This window comes from Nuphar pumila, chromosome 1, assembly GCF_984573655.1.
Source record: "Nuphar pumila chromosome 1, dmNupPumi1.hap1.1, whole genome shotgun sequence".
NCBI lineage: Eukaryota > Viridiplantae > Streptophyta > Magnoliopsida > Nymphaeales > Nymphaeaceae > Nuphar > Nuphar pumila.
Window position 1 is genome coordinate 177,003,952 of NC_143249.1, and position 16,144 is coordinate 177,020,095.

The following is a 16,144-nucleotide window of genomic DNA, read 5'->3' on the forward strand; positions in this document are numbered from 1 at the left end:
GAATTTGAGATGAGTATGATGGGAGAACTCACTTACTTTCTTGGGGTGCATATTAAGCAAACAAAGGATGAAGTGTTCATCAATCAGTCAAAATATGCACATGGACTTCTAAAGAGGTTTAACATGAACTCAACTGCTACAAAGAATACACCTATGAGTACAACCACTGCATTGGATAAGGATGACGATGGTAAGATTGTTGATACAAATATATTCAGAGGTATGATAGGATCTCTACTATATTTAACTGCAAGCCATCCAGATATTATGTTCAGTGTTTACTTGTGTGCTAAATTTCAATCAAATTCAAAAGAATCACATCTTAAAGCTTTAAAAAGAAGAATGAGATATCTAAAAAGAACTGTTGATTTTGGGTTATTTTATTCAAAATCATCTATATTTGATTTAATCTCTTACAGTGATGTTGATTTTGCTGGTAGTAAATCCGATAGAAAAAGCACAAGTGGAACATGTCATATGCTAGGGCACTCACTTGTTTCATAGTTCAGTAAAAAACAAAATTGTGTATCATTATCAACTACTGAAGTTGAATATATTGTTGCAAGCCTGACATGTACACAAGTCATCTGGATGAAACAAACCTTAAATGATTTTGGTTTAAAATTCGAAGACACAACTATTTTATGTGATAATACAAGTACAATTAATCTCTCTAAAAATCTTATTCTTTATTCACATACTAAGCACATACAATATCGACACCACTTTTTAAGAGAACAAGTTCTAAACAACATAAATAAACTTGAATTTATATCCACTAATCAACAATTAAGAGACATTTTCACTAAACCTTTAAAACATAAAGATTTTATACGAATTAGAAGAGAATTAGGAATCTATAAACTAAGTGACTTATAATTAATTGAACACATTATACTTTGTACAATCTATAGTATCATATGGCATTTTTACATATCACGATTTTACTATTTTGTACTATAGTATAACTTATCACTCATGTTTATTACAAATTTCAAAGCTATTTACCAAAGTTTACTTTATCTTTTCTTACCATTTTTACCATAATCTCTCAAATACGTTTTTGACTCTTTCTTCTTTATGTCTCATCGTCTTTACATGCCATTTTTTTATCTCCTTTACAATACCTTTTTAGAGTTAGGATTTTTTTTAAATAGTCTTTTCAAAGTTTGGATTTTTTAGAATATTTTTTGCACTAAGAATATTTTTCAGTGAATTTAGATCTTTAAAAATATTTTTTCATTGAGCCAATATTTTTTAATATATCGCTTTGCTCAAAATGAATTTAAATATATTTTACAGCGAGACATTCTTTTTAAAATATTATTTTACTTTAAAATAATTTTATATTTGTTGTAGTGATTTTGGATTTTTATAAAGATAGCAAAATTGCTTTCCTTCTAAAGTTCACATGTTGCGCACAATGTTATTTTTTTTATGATGAGATTCCCCACCACAGTGGTTACCAACCATGCATGTGTAACATGGTTGGTAGGCCCTCTAAGAGCTTGAATGTCGATGACTCCATCCTATGATTACATATTACCCAATGATTTTGGATGTTTTAAGTTATGTTTTGCAATTCAAATCATACAAAGGTGTTCAACATATTTTATTTGCTATAAATTGGTGAATGAATTGAGTTTTTTAATAAAATGACTAATTTTAAGACTTATGAGAAATAAAATTTATGAAAATTTTGAATCCTTGTATAAACATGCTCACGCATCATATTTGAATTATTTAAAAGTTATTTTTTTTCTGGTAAATGATTTTTTTAAACTATTGTTGAAAGAGACTGGATTTTCAATGAGTTAGGAATTCTCAAAACATTGATTTAAACTAAATGATTTTTTTTAAATGCTTTTTTAGTGAGTTTGGAATTTTAAAAATATTATTTCAATGATTCATAAATTTTTTAAATATTTGTTTGCACGAAATAAATTTGTAAAAATACCTTCTCAGAGTATGGATTCGGAAAAAAAGTCTTTTCAAAGTCTGGATCTTTTAGAATATTTTTTGCACTGAATGAATTTTGAAGAATATTTTTCAGTGAATTTGGATATTTGAAAATATGTTTTCAAAATCAGGATTTTTCAAGATATTTTTTTGCGCTAAATCAAAATTTGAATATATTATTTGTGAGTCAAGAATTTTTTAAATATTGTTTTGCTCTAAAATAATTTTTAAATTTGTTGTTGATTCTAGATTTTTTAAATATAAAAAAATTGGTTCCCTTCTAAAGTTTACATGCTAAGCACAATGCTAACTTTGGGTTTTTTTTTATGAGGTTCCTTTCCAAAGCAAGTGCCAGCCATGTATATGTAATGCAGTTGGTGAGCTTCATAAGGGCTTGAATGTCGACGACTCCACCATGGGAACAATGCATGCTCATCTTGACTCGACTCATTCGGGCTTGTCATCTTAACAAGCAATTTACGAGTTGTTTGACAACTCTAACGCTCACAAATTTGTCCAAGCTCAATTGCACGTTTAGGTTCGTATGCTAGCATCTTGACTAGACATTTACGATTTGTTCAGCTCGTCTAATGCTTGCAAACTCGTTCGAGCTCGATTGCACATTTAGTTGAATACACACATTAAAATATATTTTTGAAAAATCTTTACTTATTGAAAATTATTTAAAAAAATCCCAAAACACTATAAAATTATGGAGCAAAACAATATTAAAATTTTGGACTCACTGGAAATTGTTTTTAAAATTTAATTTAGTGCAAATCAGTATCTTAAAAAATCTTGACTCATTGAAAATATATTTTTAAAGATCCAAACTCACTGAAAAATATTCTTAAAATTTCATTTGGTGCAAAAAATATTCTTAAAAAATACATATTGAAATTGCCAATTTTACAAATAAAGACTCTTAAAAAGTATTTTTATAAATTCATTCTGTGTAAACAAATATTTTAAACGTTATGACTCATTGAAATAATATTTTTAAAATTCCAGACTCGCTGAAAAAATATTTTCAAAAAACATTTAGTTCAAAGCAATATTTTAAGAAATACTGACTCACTGAAAAAATATTTTTGAAATTTCAAACTCTTTGAAACAATAGTTTAAAATTTTTATTTACTGAAAAAAGAATCAACTTTTTAACAATTCGAGTACGACACATAAGCATGTTTCCATAAGGTTTCAAATTTCAATGATTCAAAATTTTCATGAATTTTATTTTTCATAAATCATAAAATCAAATTAAAAAAAAACACAATTCATTCATCAATTTAGAACAAAAAAAATATGTTGAACACATTTGTAAGGTTTGATTTGCAAAACATGACTTAAAACGTCCAAAATCAATGGGTAAGGTATGTTGAGCCAACTCATGAAACACAAACAAGCTTTGGATGAGCTGAACTGAGCAGTTTTGTCCATTTACCAGTCCTAGAGAGGAGTGGAGACTCGAGAGAGAGAGAGAGAGCAAGGATTAGGGTTTTTATCAAAATACTGACCCCTCAAACCCACCCCCATTTGTCATGTTTTTTTTTCAACATTTTAAGCTTAAAAAAAGTGACATTGAGAGGTCTGGCATGTGGTTGACCGAATCCGATTCAGTCAACCACGTGACAGGGGTGTGTCATGTCCGTAATGTCATGCAAGACACAAGACCATTTTAAGGTGTCCATGTGACATAGCCCGTGGGAATGGAACCTTGACCACCCATCTCACAGCCAAGGTCTTCTCCCACTATGCCAAACCCCTTGGGGATTGGATTTTAGTATATATTACAACTTCTATTTTATATGAGAGTGCCAATTGCATACTAAAATTTCATTGTATTAATATTAGTGTTGCAAAATGATATATAGAACTTTTTTTTTAAGAAAAGCAAAAAACATTGGGATGCAAAACAAGTGATTAAGAGTCAATGCAAATAAAACAATAGGTAGTACATGAAGAGGAACCAATGAACACCTTGATATAAGGGGTGGGAACCACTATATTGCCTATCAATCTGCTTCGAATTAGATGAAGGCCAAAGAGTTATGGCATGATCAAGCAGAATAAAAGAGTGTTTTTGTTTTATCACCTTGAAGAAACTGTTATGTGTTTGAAGACATGGTCGCTTTCTCAACCTGCCATACCTATGGTTGTTAATAGGGGTGTCAATGGGCTTGGTTTACCTGAACCTGACCCGAACCAAACCTATAGGGTTCGGGTATGGTGATAAATAATAGGACCCGATTAAGACAAGGTCCAATTGATACATGGACTTGGGTATACTTTGTAAAATTGTATACCAGAACCAAACCTGACATGAGTTTCGATTAAGACCAATCGTTTTTTAATATAAAATCGATAAAAAAATTTATGGTTTTACAGGGTATGGTCTGAGTCTGGTTCATGTAGTTTTTATCTTTGTGTATGGTTTTCCTTATAATGGACCCAATTAGACTTTGGGTCTGGACCCAATACTGATGTGGACTCAGTGAACATCGATCCATAATCCAATATCCAAATGGATCTCGTCACGCGCAGAAGCTTTCAAAAAAATGAGTCTCAACAAGACTCGAGAAAATAAATTTTTTTGGGACCTGTGCACTTTGTTTTGACAGAGGCGGTCCAAAAAAAGTTTTGCGCGATTTGCACGTCTTTTCAAAGAATCCAAAATCACTGGATTCAGATCATAAGTGTCTGTTCCACAGACTCGAGACTGGGATGGACAAACAACTCTATGATAGACTTCTGGACACTGCAGACAGTCTGTTCGGAGGGGTTTTTGACCTTTGAGACAGTAGATTTTGCAAAAACCATCAACTGAGAAAACGTAGGTCAGATTTAGACCTTTCCAACTAAGTAATATTTGGATTTTTTTGAGTCTCTATGAATTCTTGAATTCTGAAAATGGTATGAAATATTATCAAATGAACTAAATTTCTAACTATTCAACAACAATAAAAAACTGATATTTTTGAGACACTTAAACGAGAATTCAGCTATGAGTTTGAACACAAAAGTTTTAGATCTAGGTTCTAGCTTTTCACAGAATCAAACAACATGAATTTTCATGCAAAGAATCTCAAGATAATTAAAAAATACCAAACACCTCCAAGTGTGTTCTAAACCAAACAAGTGATAGTGAACTCCTATCAGTCTGTGACCTTATCACCACTTTTTAGGGATACAAAAGGCTGATTCATGCAATGGCCTAAACTAGAAAGTTGTAGATAATAGTCTTAGTGTTTTAGGAAGCTAAAGAACGTTAGAAACCAACCTATATCAAGGTCAATACGATTATTTCTTTGGAGTTATTTCTGACAACTCAGAATTCAAAAATTCGGGTTTTGACAGAAAATTGAGTTATGTAATAACAAATCGAACTGGATATTTTTGTGAACAATAGAATCACTTAATAACATAAATATTTTAAAACATTCATTCCAAAAAATCAACAAATAATCTACTTGCAACTTACAAGCAATATTCAACAAGAAAACACATAAAAAATGAAATGAAGGAACAAGTTAGCCAACGATTTTGTTATTTGAATGAAGGTGACAATGGAATGTCGCTGGAAAGTAGCCGACACCGAACTGAAACCCTACGAACTGCAGCTTGAACACTCAGCAATGACAAACCCAAGTGCTTACACAACAATATGTCAAGATCGGTCTTCACCAAAGGGATTTTAGAAAAAAACTCACAAACTCAAGCTTTCCACTAACAAAAGGGCTTGATGTTGTTAGTAGGAAACTTGCCAAGGATTTTAGTGGCTTAATCAAGCCGAATCACGTAAAATGGTAAATAGAAAACGTTTAGACCAAAATCTTAACTTTCCAACAAGCTAAAGATCATGCAATTTGGCTCTGTATCTAGGGATATAAAGTTAAAATACTGAGATTGTTTTTACCCTTCAAACACTTATTCTCCACCAAGAAAAAATTGAATTTTCTATAACAAAAGTCGTCTTCCCTTGATTAATAAACTTGGAGAAGAGCCACATTAAAGAGGAGAATAACATTTTCAAGCATAGTACAACCCTTGATTTTGACTAAGCTAATTTTGGCTAGGGGTCATTAAGTGACCAACAACCATACTGACTTGGACTAGTAAGGTTGAAATATGAATGAGGTCCAAGATGATCCACTCTAAATGATGCCAACTAGGACTCCATTGAAATGTATCAAGATGCAGATCTAGATTGAGCGGTGAATTGGATCCTGCACGAAAATCATTAGAAAAATGCAATTACAAAAAAACAAAAAACTGCCTGCGTTCCTCATACACCCTCTAGTGCCACAAAAGAATCCTATAGAGCACCAGAACTATCCGGATCTGTAGAACCCGACACATAAAAAATAAAAATAACAACAAATTTAATGTGATTTCGTAATATGACATAATAGAATCAAAACACAAAATTATAATCTCTGAGTAGGATATAAAATATCTCAGATATTGCAGCATGATATTAAAAATGGATCTGGATACATGAAGATCCAATTAGACCCAAATGGTCCTGCTCGATTGAATCAGCCATAGATTGCATCTTGGATAGAATTTTGGGAATTGAGTTTGGATCAAATTCGTTTTCAAAGCTCGGATTTTCAGGATGCTCTGCATCAAATACCATACCCCAAAACTGGGTCCAAGTCTAGTACTACTTGGGTTCAAAATAAACCTGACCCATTGACACCCCTAGTTGTTAACCCCAAAACATAAAACTCTGCTTTGGGACCCTCATCTCCACGACCTATGGTGGACATTGGCTTGCACAAGGAAGTGATGCTCATAGAAATCAGACTTGGCCACCCGTCTAACAGCCTAGACCTAATCCCACTCGGCCAAACCCCCTCGAGGTAGTTATATCAAACTGCAAAACCACATGATGTGTTTGTCGAAAGAAATCTTTATTATAGACATTTCTTTCAAAAGCAATGCGGCCTAACGAGGCTTATTGAATTTTGTTTTTCTTGAAAGGCAAGCTGGGGTTAGGCAGACCCCCCCCACCAGTTATACAACTATACCGTTGGGTTTTGAACCTGCAACATCCCAACTCAAGGTGACGTCCACTAACTGCTCCTACCAAACAAGCATAGCCCCCCCCCCCCCACACCATTGGTGAGACTAAACCTGGGCTTTTATTTCTTGGACTGTATTCACAATTTAAACATCCAATTAACACATGAAATCATGTTTGGTTACACTCAAAACCTAAGTTTAGCCCAAGATCCAATCATATCCAACAATCCTAGATATAGGGGCCGGATCTGGTGCTTCTTATCATCTGAACATAGACCCGAAACATCCCAACTCTCCTAACTCAGCTTTGTCCAGATCCAAAATGAATGGGTATTACGGCTGTCAATGGGTCGGGTACCTATATGTTCCCAAACTTGCCCGAATAACATATTGTGGGGTTACAAATACATATAAAAAACTCGGGTCACCAGCAAAATATCTGTCGAGTAAGAAGCTAAACCCGGCTCGCATATTACTCAGGTCAGGTTCGGGTCAACCTGAATACTAGTCGAGCCGGCACTTTTTATGCCCATACTCAGACAGTCGGGTTCGAGTCAGACCGGATACCCGATACAAACCCAACCCATTGACATCCATAGTCGGATTCTGGTCCGGATCCATAAGTGTGGTCAAATCCGGTTAACATATCCAAATCATCCAACCACTCGTCGACTCGGACCATCATAAACCAGTTTGGTTTTCCCAATCCGATACGCCGAGTCTTGAAAACCATTTCCCGCCAAAAGCGCCCATCAAATGCACTAGGGTTCTCTCAGAGAGAGAGAGAGAGAGAGAATGGAGAACTCAGAGCGACCCTCGAGGGCAACGCGATCGTCGTCCTTCTCCCCATCAACCCCTTCGAAACCCAAGCCTCCCTCCTCCCGGCCTTCGCCCTCAGACCTTCCCTCCGAACCTGAGCCCCTCTCCCTCGAAGCCATCCTCTCCGATTTCCCAGGCCGCGAGCCTCAGATCGCCGAGCTCCGCCGCTTGATCGGCCCGCGGAACACCCCGATGATGCCCCTCTTCGTCCACGGTGGCCCTTATTCCGGCAAGACCAGCATCGTCCTCAGCGTCTTGCGGCACTTGAGGCGCCCGTTCGCCTACGCAAGCTGCCGGACTTGCTACAACCCCCGGATCCTCTTCGAGTCCGTGCTGGATCAGCTGATGCTTCACAGGAGGACTACGGAGAATGATTACTCTAGCGGCACGAGATGCGATCGTGTTTCGGATTTCGTGAGCTCGCTTAGGGATGCTCTGGTCCACGTAAGATCTAGAGCTCACAAATCGGACGAGAAAGGGGGGATGATGTGCTTGATATTCGATAACATTGAGATCGTTCGACATTGGGACGAGGGGATTGATTTGATCTCCGTGTTGTTTTCGCTATCCTGTATCTTGAAGATGCCGGAAATAGGTTTGATTTTTATCAGCAGTGTCCCGGTGGATGACCTTCATCACGAGACTGGGTTTCCGGATCCGCTGACGGTGTTCTTCCCTGCGTACACCGATGGCGAAATTCATCGGATTCTGATGAGGAAGCAAGAAAATCCCAAGCTCTACTCCTCCTTCTTAGAGTAAGAATCCTTAACACCTCTTGCCCCTGCTACATTTCTTCATTATGAAATTACCACGGTAAACTTTGATCGTTGTATTTTTAACGCTTTTCTAAGCACCGAGTATTTTCTAATGAGTTCATGGCCATTACAGCTAATTAAGTTCAATTCAGTTTCTTAAGAAAAAATCTGGCGTTTTTCTCTTTCACAACTCAGCATATCAATTGTTATAAGTCTACTTGAATCAGCAGAGAAAATTTGCAGTTTGGCAACTTCGGGCACAAATTCTAGAGCAAATGGGTCCACACTTTTTCTATAACTGGAGTTTCCACGCATTTCTTTGGTTCATATTTTCCCAAGCAAGCGAGTCATCAAACACGAATACTTGCTCATATGTTTGAATTGCTCGTGATCTTTGTGTAGGGTTTCTCCACATACAAGGAGAAAGTTTCACACTACTTGCTTTTTGGTGACTATATTAACTCTGGAAGTGTTGAAATGATCATTCGTCTGAAATCCTACCGGGGGAATCACCTAACTTTTATGTATTACAAGCTTCGTGGATGCTAATGCCATGCCCATGTCATGACACCATGCAGTGTATGACACAGTGCTTCAATGAATGTGGGGCATCTATTTGTGGGGTAGCAAGATCATTACAAAATTCTTATCATGTATTTTGCACAGCGGGAAATGTATCCTATTTGACTTTGGTTAGTGATATGGAATGTTTATTTCATCAAAATAAGAGAAAGGTCCGCAAAACACACCCCAAAGTTCAACAAATTAGGTGGGGAATGAGTATATGTTGAGCCGTTGGTTGAAATGTGATTCGTCTTGTTGCATTACTGGTCTCTGGTTTGGTGGCTTAAGTATGGTTGTTTTATTACATTGGGCTTTCTGTAATCTTGTAATGATATGGCATGCATCTCATAGATGATCCTAATCTGTCTTACTCAGTCATTATGCAATGTATTGGGATATTATAGGTTTTTTATAGGGCTTGTGAAAATGTCAACCATATCTTAGTATTTTCGAGAAAAATAGAAAAACAATATAAGGATGGAAGTTAATTGATTCTGCTAATATATTGTGTTGTGAAAGTGTTAAAAAAAGTTAGGAAACGTTTTGAACATAAAAGAAAATTCTGCTAAACAAAAAATAGTGATATGGTTGTGACAAAATCATGATAATATCACAGAATGCTTTACAATATGGGCTATATGTGTGCACTGTCCTTGATACATTGTACCAAAGCGAAGGATCAGAGAGCAGATTTATGACTGAACCATTGCTGCAATTAATTTCTCCTTTATGTCTATTATAGTGGCACTGGTATCTGTTAGGATGGTGACATCTTCTCATCTTTTTTATGAGAGTCAACGATTCCTTATTTGTCTTAATGGTACTGTTTTATCATATTATTTGTATTTTTCTTTAAAACGTGTGTTTTTCCTGTAGTGCTTAAAAAAAGAAAACACTAAGCTGCATAATTGCATTTGATGCTACCATGCAAAATGAAATGCCACTTTGCTTTTCTGGATATGGTTGTGTGTCATGTGCTTCTGTTGCTGTATTTGATTCTTTGTTTGAATGGTTGATGCAGTGCTGCATTGAAGCCATTTTGTAGGATAACCAGAAGGATCAATGAACTATCCATTGCGTTGTCTCCACTGTTTCAGAAATACTGTGAGCCATTAAATGATCTGGCGATTATTCCTGATGAAGAGATGAAGAGAAGACTTTTTAGTTATCTCCAGCCTCATCTTGCAATGGCATTGAATGAGATATTTGAGTTATCGATGCCCAATGGCTGCAAAACCAGCAAAAGGAGAGTCCAGCAGAAGGGGATTTCACGAATGCACAGCTGCAGGGAAAATGGTGATGGGATTGATTTGCACATCTCCATGTCTGCCAAGTTTTTGTTAATTTCTGCATTCCTTGCTTCAAGGAATCCTGCTACTCTTGATGCGTCAGTGTTTGATCCCGCTGGAGGTTGCGATACTCGAAAGAGGAAACGAAAGTATGCTTTCACTTGTCCTGCATTTTGGGTTGCTGTCTTTATTCTTTTTGCTTAGCTAATTTTGGATAGGTATTTATGCTTAATCTTTTCTTATGTAGGAGCTCCGAAACATCTATAGCAAAGAAGGAGATTGCCGCTGAAGAAATTCTTATTAAAGGACCAGGTACTTTTCCGTTGGAACGGCTACTGGCAATATTTCAATGCATTACTTCTGTGGCAGAAGATTCACAAGAGTCCGAGAAGCAAGACAATGGGCTGATGTCCGATGTGCTACTGCAATTGTCCGCTCTTTGCAATGCTAATTTTATCTATAAGGGAGGAAGCTGCCCTCTTGATGGTTCAACTCGATACCGATGCATGGTGGATGAAGTAACGGCTTTAAAGGTAATTTGATTATTGCACATATACTTTGGCCACTGAAACACATTTTGACCTGATATTTCTGCTTTAATATTCTAAAGTTGCAGTTTCACTTTCACTTCTCATATTGTCTACAGGTTGCAAGGACTGTGCATTTCCCCCTGTCAAACTACTTATACAAAAGATGATTTTTTTCTATTGGGTCTTGAGTGCATCCTTCTTCAAACAACATTTGAAGTGCTTGCTGCATTTCAGCAAGCTTAATTTTGGCTAGTTGATGTTTATGGCCCTTTGCCTTTAATGTATATTTTGATTGGAAAGGCAGACTGATTGGCTGAGTTCATTTTTGGATAAAGGCAGATAAAGACCCATATAACAACTGTCAATATTTTCAAATGGAATGTTCAAGTTGTCCTTTAACAGAATCATATTGGAGGGGAGGGACAACTTACATATACTAGCTGCAACGCCTCAAAAGATCCATGTTCCTTCTCGCCCTTTGCAATTGGAAGGATTGGTCACACCTTCCAGCTGTGAGGAACACTCAGAACATCTTCATTCATTCTGTTTTATGTAAGAAAATTTGATCCTGGTCTCATTTATTGCAGAATAGAAACATTTTATATTGTAAATCTTGATCAAGCTGCTGGTTCCTGAAACTATTCTGTTCGCCATTAATGTGATTTAGTTATCTCCCAATCAACCTGTGAACATATAAATTTTCTACACTTCTCATCTTCCTCTCTTACAGTTCTCCTCCTTTCCCTGGAATGGTTCCCCATTATTTTCTGTTTTGGAATTTAATTAACTAAATATTGGAAATTATTATTACTTTATTTTGTTGTACTTTTAGTTATTTGAAGCCATAATTAACAGATATGATATACCTCAAGTTTCTGCTTGCTTAACTGTTATTTCTGCTAGTGACTGTTAATTATGAACACTAGCTATTGCAGAACTTGCTTTCTTATTCACAAGTGCTGCAAATGGAATTACACTATTGTTAATGAACTTCAAAATGGTTGTTATTATAACACTAGAAATTAATCATTATTTTGCTTTTCATTGTCTTGTGTATTGTCTGCTATTTAATTTTACAAATGGGGAGTCACTGTTGCAAAACTGAAGTGGTGGGGTCACTGACTTGCATTTTGTGTATATGACCAAAGGACAGTACAGATGGGCAAGCTTGAGAAAACTGGGAAAATCACCTAGGAACCTGGCAGCGACTATTGTACATGGAACACTTGCACGTAAGACCTCTACTACCGAGGTCGTATCCCATGAGGTAAGCGGGGTTCTGTGTCAAGCTGAAGGCCCGGGATCGAATTCGGCTGTCACATGGGGCTGCTGTTGCTTTTACACGGTTGGGGCCTATGTCACATGGGTGCGGGTGCAACATGGGTGCAGCACAATTTAAAAAATTTTGGACACGGGGACTCGGTTATATATATATATTATATATATATATATATAAATAATATATCCAATGTGTGCATATACCAGCATGAGTGTTTTTACAAACTTTACAAATCGTACTTTTGCCCTTGCAGAAAGGGGGGTCCCCCCGCTGCGCGGTCAGCGGGCGGTGGTCCAGGGGGACCGCCCCTGGCGGGGGGCCGTAGGGGGGCATCACCCATCATTTTTTTTTGGGACTTATGTTTGAGACTCATGCTATATATATATATATATATATATATTTTAAAAAAATATATAAAAGATCGTTTTTTTTTTGTTTTTGCCCTAAAAATGGACATTTTTGAACTCAGTCAATGTTGACCGAGTTCAAAACATGGACAGACTCGGCCTCGACTCGTTGACCGAGTCTGACTCGACGTTGACCGAGTCCGGGCCGTGTCCGAAGTCACACCTGTGTCGGGGCGTGTCGACTCGGGTGCGACGCCTCCCTAGCCGAGTCCGTGTGACATAGGTTGGGGCACATAAGACTTGGTTGTCGTGTCTGTTAAAATATGCATATATATGTATATATATATATATCTTATTCATTGTAATAGGCAAATACCCATTAGGGGTATTTTTGTCATTTCACAATCATGTAATAGGTTGTACTCTCATTAGGGGTACACTCGTCATTGTACATTTATTTTTATAGAATAGTTATTTAATATAGTGATGAGGGCTTTTACTTAAAAAGCCATGGAGTCATTGGGACCTATCCAATGGCTCTATTTCTAGAAGTTGGGGAGTATCCCAATGGACCTCAAGGCCTCTTGTTACGTATAAATTGGGGTGTTCCTCTCTTGTAAAATCAATGCTTGCTCAAGCATTTTATAATATAATTCATTAATTTTTGTGTGTGTTTCTCTTTGCCCTTGTGTGGGTTATGTGTATGTGATTGAGTGTTGACCGATAAGTGGTCCTTGTGATTTGAATATTGTGCTCTTGTATGCCTATAAGAGTCCCCATTTTGTTCTTGTTTCATTACATGGTATAAGAGCCAAGAGGAGGATTGAGAGATTGATAGAGCATCAGTTTGTGGGATCATTGCATTGGGAAGCACACCATCAAAGTCTTCAACATTATTCTTGCTACCTCCTCTTCTCTTCTCTCTCTTTCTCTTTTTTTTTGTAAAAATGGAGGATGAAAGAAAAGCTGTCGTCACTATTCTCGTGAGACTTGTAGATTGGTACAGTAGAAGACTAAGCGATGAGAGAGTGAAAAGGGAGAGAGAGGAAGAGACGTTCTCACTATTGAATTAGGTCTAATCTCATGTTTAAGTAGAGATTAGCCAAAAGACTAAAATTATAGTTAGGTCCCTTATTATTTATAAAATATAAAAAACAACCTTAAGCATGGATAAAACTCTAAAGTAGTCTACTTATCTTAACACTCCCCCTCAAGCTGGAGCATGGATATCAATCATGCTAAGCTTGCCGTAACATTTTGAGAAACTGGGCTTGGCAAGAGGCTTTGTAAAAATATTTGCAACTTGATCCTCAGAGATTACATGCTTGGTAGAGATATGTTTAGCTTGAACCATATCTCATATGTAGTGACAGTCAACTTCAATATGTTTTGTCCTCATGAAATACTAGATTATTGGCTATATATGTGGCTACCTTATTATCAGACATCATCACCATAGGACATAAAACCTTCACTTGAAGATCAGTCGAACCCACATTAATTCAGCTGCTGTTCGGGCCATAGCTCTATATTTTGATTCAACACTTGACCTAGCAACCACAATTTGCTTCTTGCTTCTCCAGGAGTTTAAGTTACCTCCCACAAATACACAGAATCATGTGGTAGATTTCTTATCCTCTACAGACCCAGCATAATCATCATCAGAGTAAGCAACTACCTCCAGAGTGCCTCCTTTCTTAAATAACGACCCTTTTTCAGGAGAGGATTTTAAGTACATGAGTTTCATCATTATAGCATTCCAGTGTACCTCAGTCGGTTTGTCCATGAATTGGCTATCTTTGCTTACAACCAGAGCAATATCAGGTCTAGTCACTATCACATATAGTAACTCTCCTACCAACGAGCGATAGCTCTTGCTATCAACAATGTTGACCCCTCATCCAAAAATGAACTTTGTTATTCATGAGAATATTTGCTTGTTTAGCTCCCAACATTCCTGTCTCTTTTAGTAAATCAAGAACATACTTCCGTTGAGACAAAACCACACCCTCACTGCCCTTGGCCACTTCTATGCCTAGAAAGTATCTAAGGGAACCAAGGTCTTTTGTAACAAAATGTTTTTGAAGATGAGCCTTTGTAGTTGTAATATCGTTCATGTTATCTCCTGTAAGGATGATGTCATCCACGTATACTACCATAACTACTATGTCTGAGTTAGTTTTCTTAATAAATAATGTGTGATCTGATGATGATCTATTAAAACCAAACTTTGCACTTTAAACAACTTTTGAAACCATGCCCGAGGACTTTTCTTTAAACCATATATCGCCTTTCTTAATCTACACACCTTCTAACACTCTCCCTCAACCTGGAACGCGGGAGGTTGTTGCATGCAGACTGTCAATGCATTTTTTCACATCTAGCTGACACAAACTCCATTCACGGTGAACAACTACAGAAAGAACAAGACGAATGGTGCCCATTCGTGCTACAGGGGAAAAGGTCTCAAAGAAACCAACCCCATATGTTTGAGTATAGCCCTTTCCTACTAACCTGACCTTATACCTTTCAATTGAACCATCCGAGTTATACTTAATGGTATATACCCATTTGCTTTCAACAATGTCCATATCCCCTAGGGTATCAACGAGATCCCATGTCTGTTGAGACAGTAAAACATCCATTTTATCTTGTATAGCCTGCTTCTATTGGCTATCAAGAACTGCCTTTTGATAACTCATAGCAATAGTTTTAGCAGATAAGGCTGAAATAAATGCTTTCATCTGATTACCGAGTCTGGCATCTGACACAAACTTAGACATAGGGTTATAAAGTGCATTGTCGTGTCCCCTTTCGCAGAGCGATTGGTCTGTCATCATCAACATGAATGTCATTGCTATCAGGAGTACTTACCTCAGGAGAAGAAGAAGATGGAGTCCTCAGAGGAGGTGGAGCTCTACGCACATACACCAATGGAGGATTGTGAAACCACGAGGTAGGTGGAGTTGGATTCGGTAATGAGGGCACCGATTCCAAAGAAAAAGGAGGAACAAGAAGGGGAAAAGAGTCATCTTGATCAGCTTGCAGTCGAGCACCAGTACTAGAATAGTATGAAAGGAACTCCAAAAAAGATACATCCGCACTGACATACTCCCGACGAGAGATTGAATCATAACATCGATACCCCTTTTGGCTTTTTGGATAGCTTATAAATATACACTTAGTGGCTTGAGTTGCTAACTTATCACGGTCGGGTCCGAGTCTGTGTACAAAGCAAACACACCCACATACCTTGGGTGAAAGAGGAAAGAGAGGTGCACTTGAATATAGGATTTGTAAAGGAATTTGGTCTTCCACAGATGATGAAGGCATGCGGTTGATCAAATAGCAGGCCGTGGTAATTGCATCACCCCAACATGAAGCAGGAACATTGGATTGAATCATAAGGGTGCGTGCTACGTCAAGGAGATGCCTGTGTTTTCGTTCAACCATCCTATTTTGTTGAGAAGTATAGGCACAAGAGGTTTGAGGTTGAATACCATGATCCCGATAAAATTGCAATAGTGCTGTGGTTTTAAACTCAAGAGCATTATCAATGCAAATAATCTTAACA

At 37.1% G+C, this 16,144-nt stretch overlaps 1 protein-coding gene across 1 annotated transcript; it reads left to right on the forward strand.

The window, feature by feature from the left end:
- Positions 1–7,782: 7,782 nt before the first annotated feature.
- On the forward strand, positions 7,783–11,111 carry ORC5 (origin recognition complex protein 5). The gene is made up of 4 exons (XM_090008346.1): positions 7,783–8,561; positions 10,147–10,563; positions 10,662–10,947; positions 11,061–11,111. The coding sequence occupies exons 1-4, from the start codon at positions 7,783–7,785 to the stop codon at positions 11,109–11,111; spliced, it is 1,533 nt and encodes a 510-aa protein (XP_089864472.1).
- Positions 11,112–16,144: the final 5,033 nt, after the last annotated feature.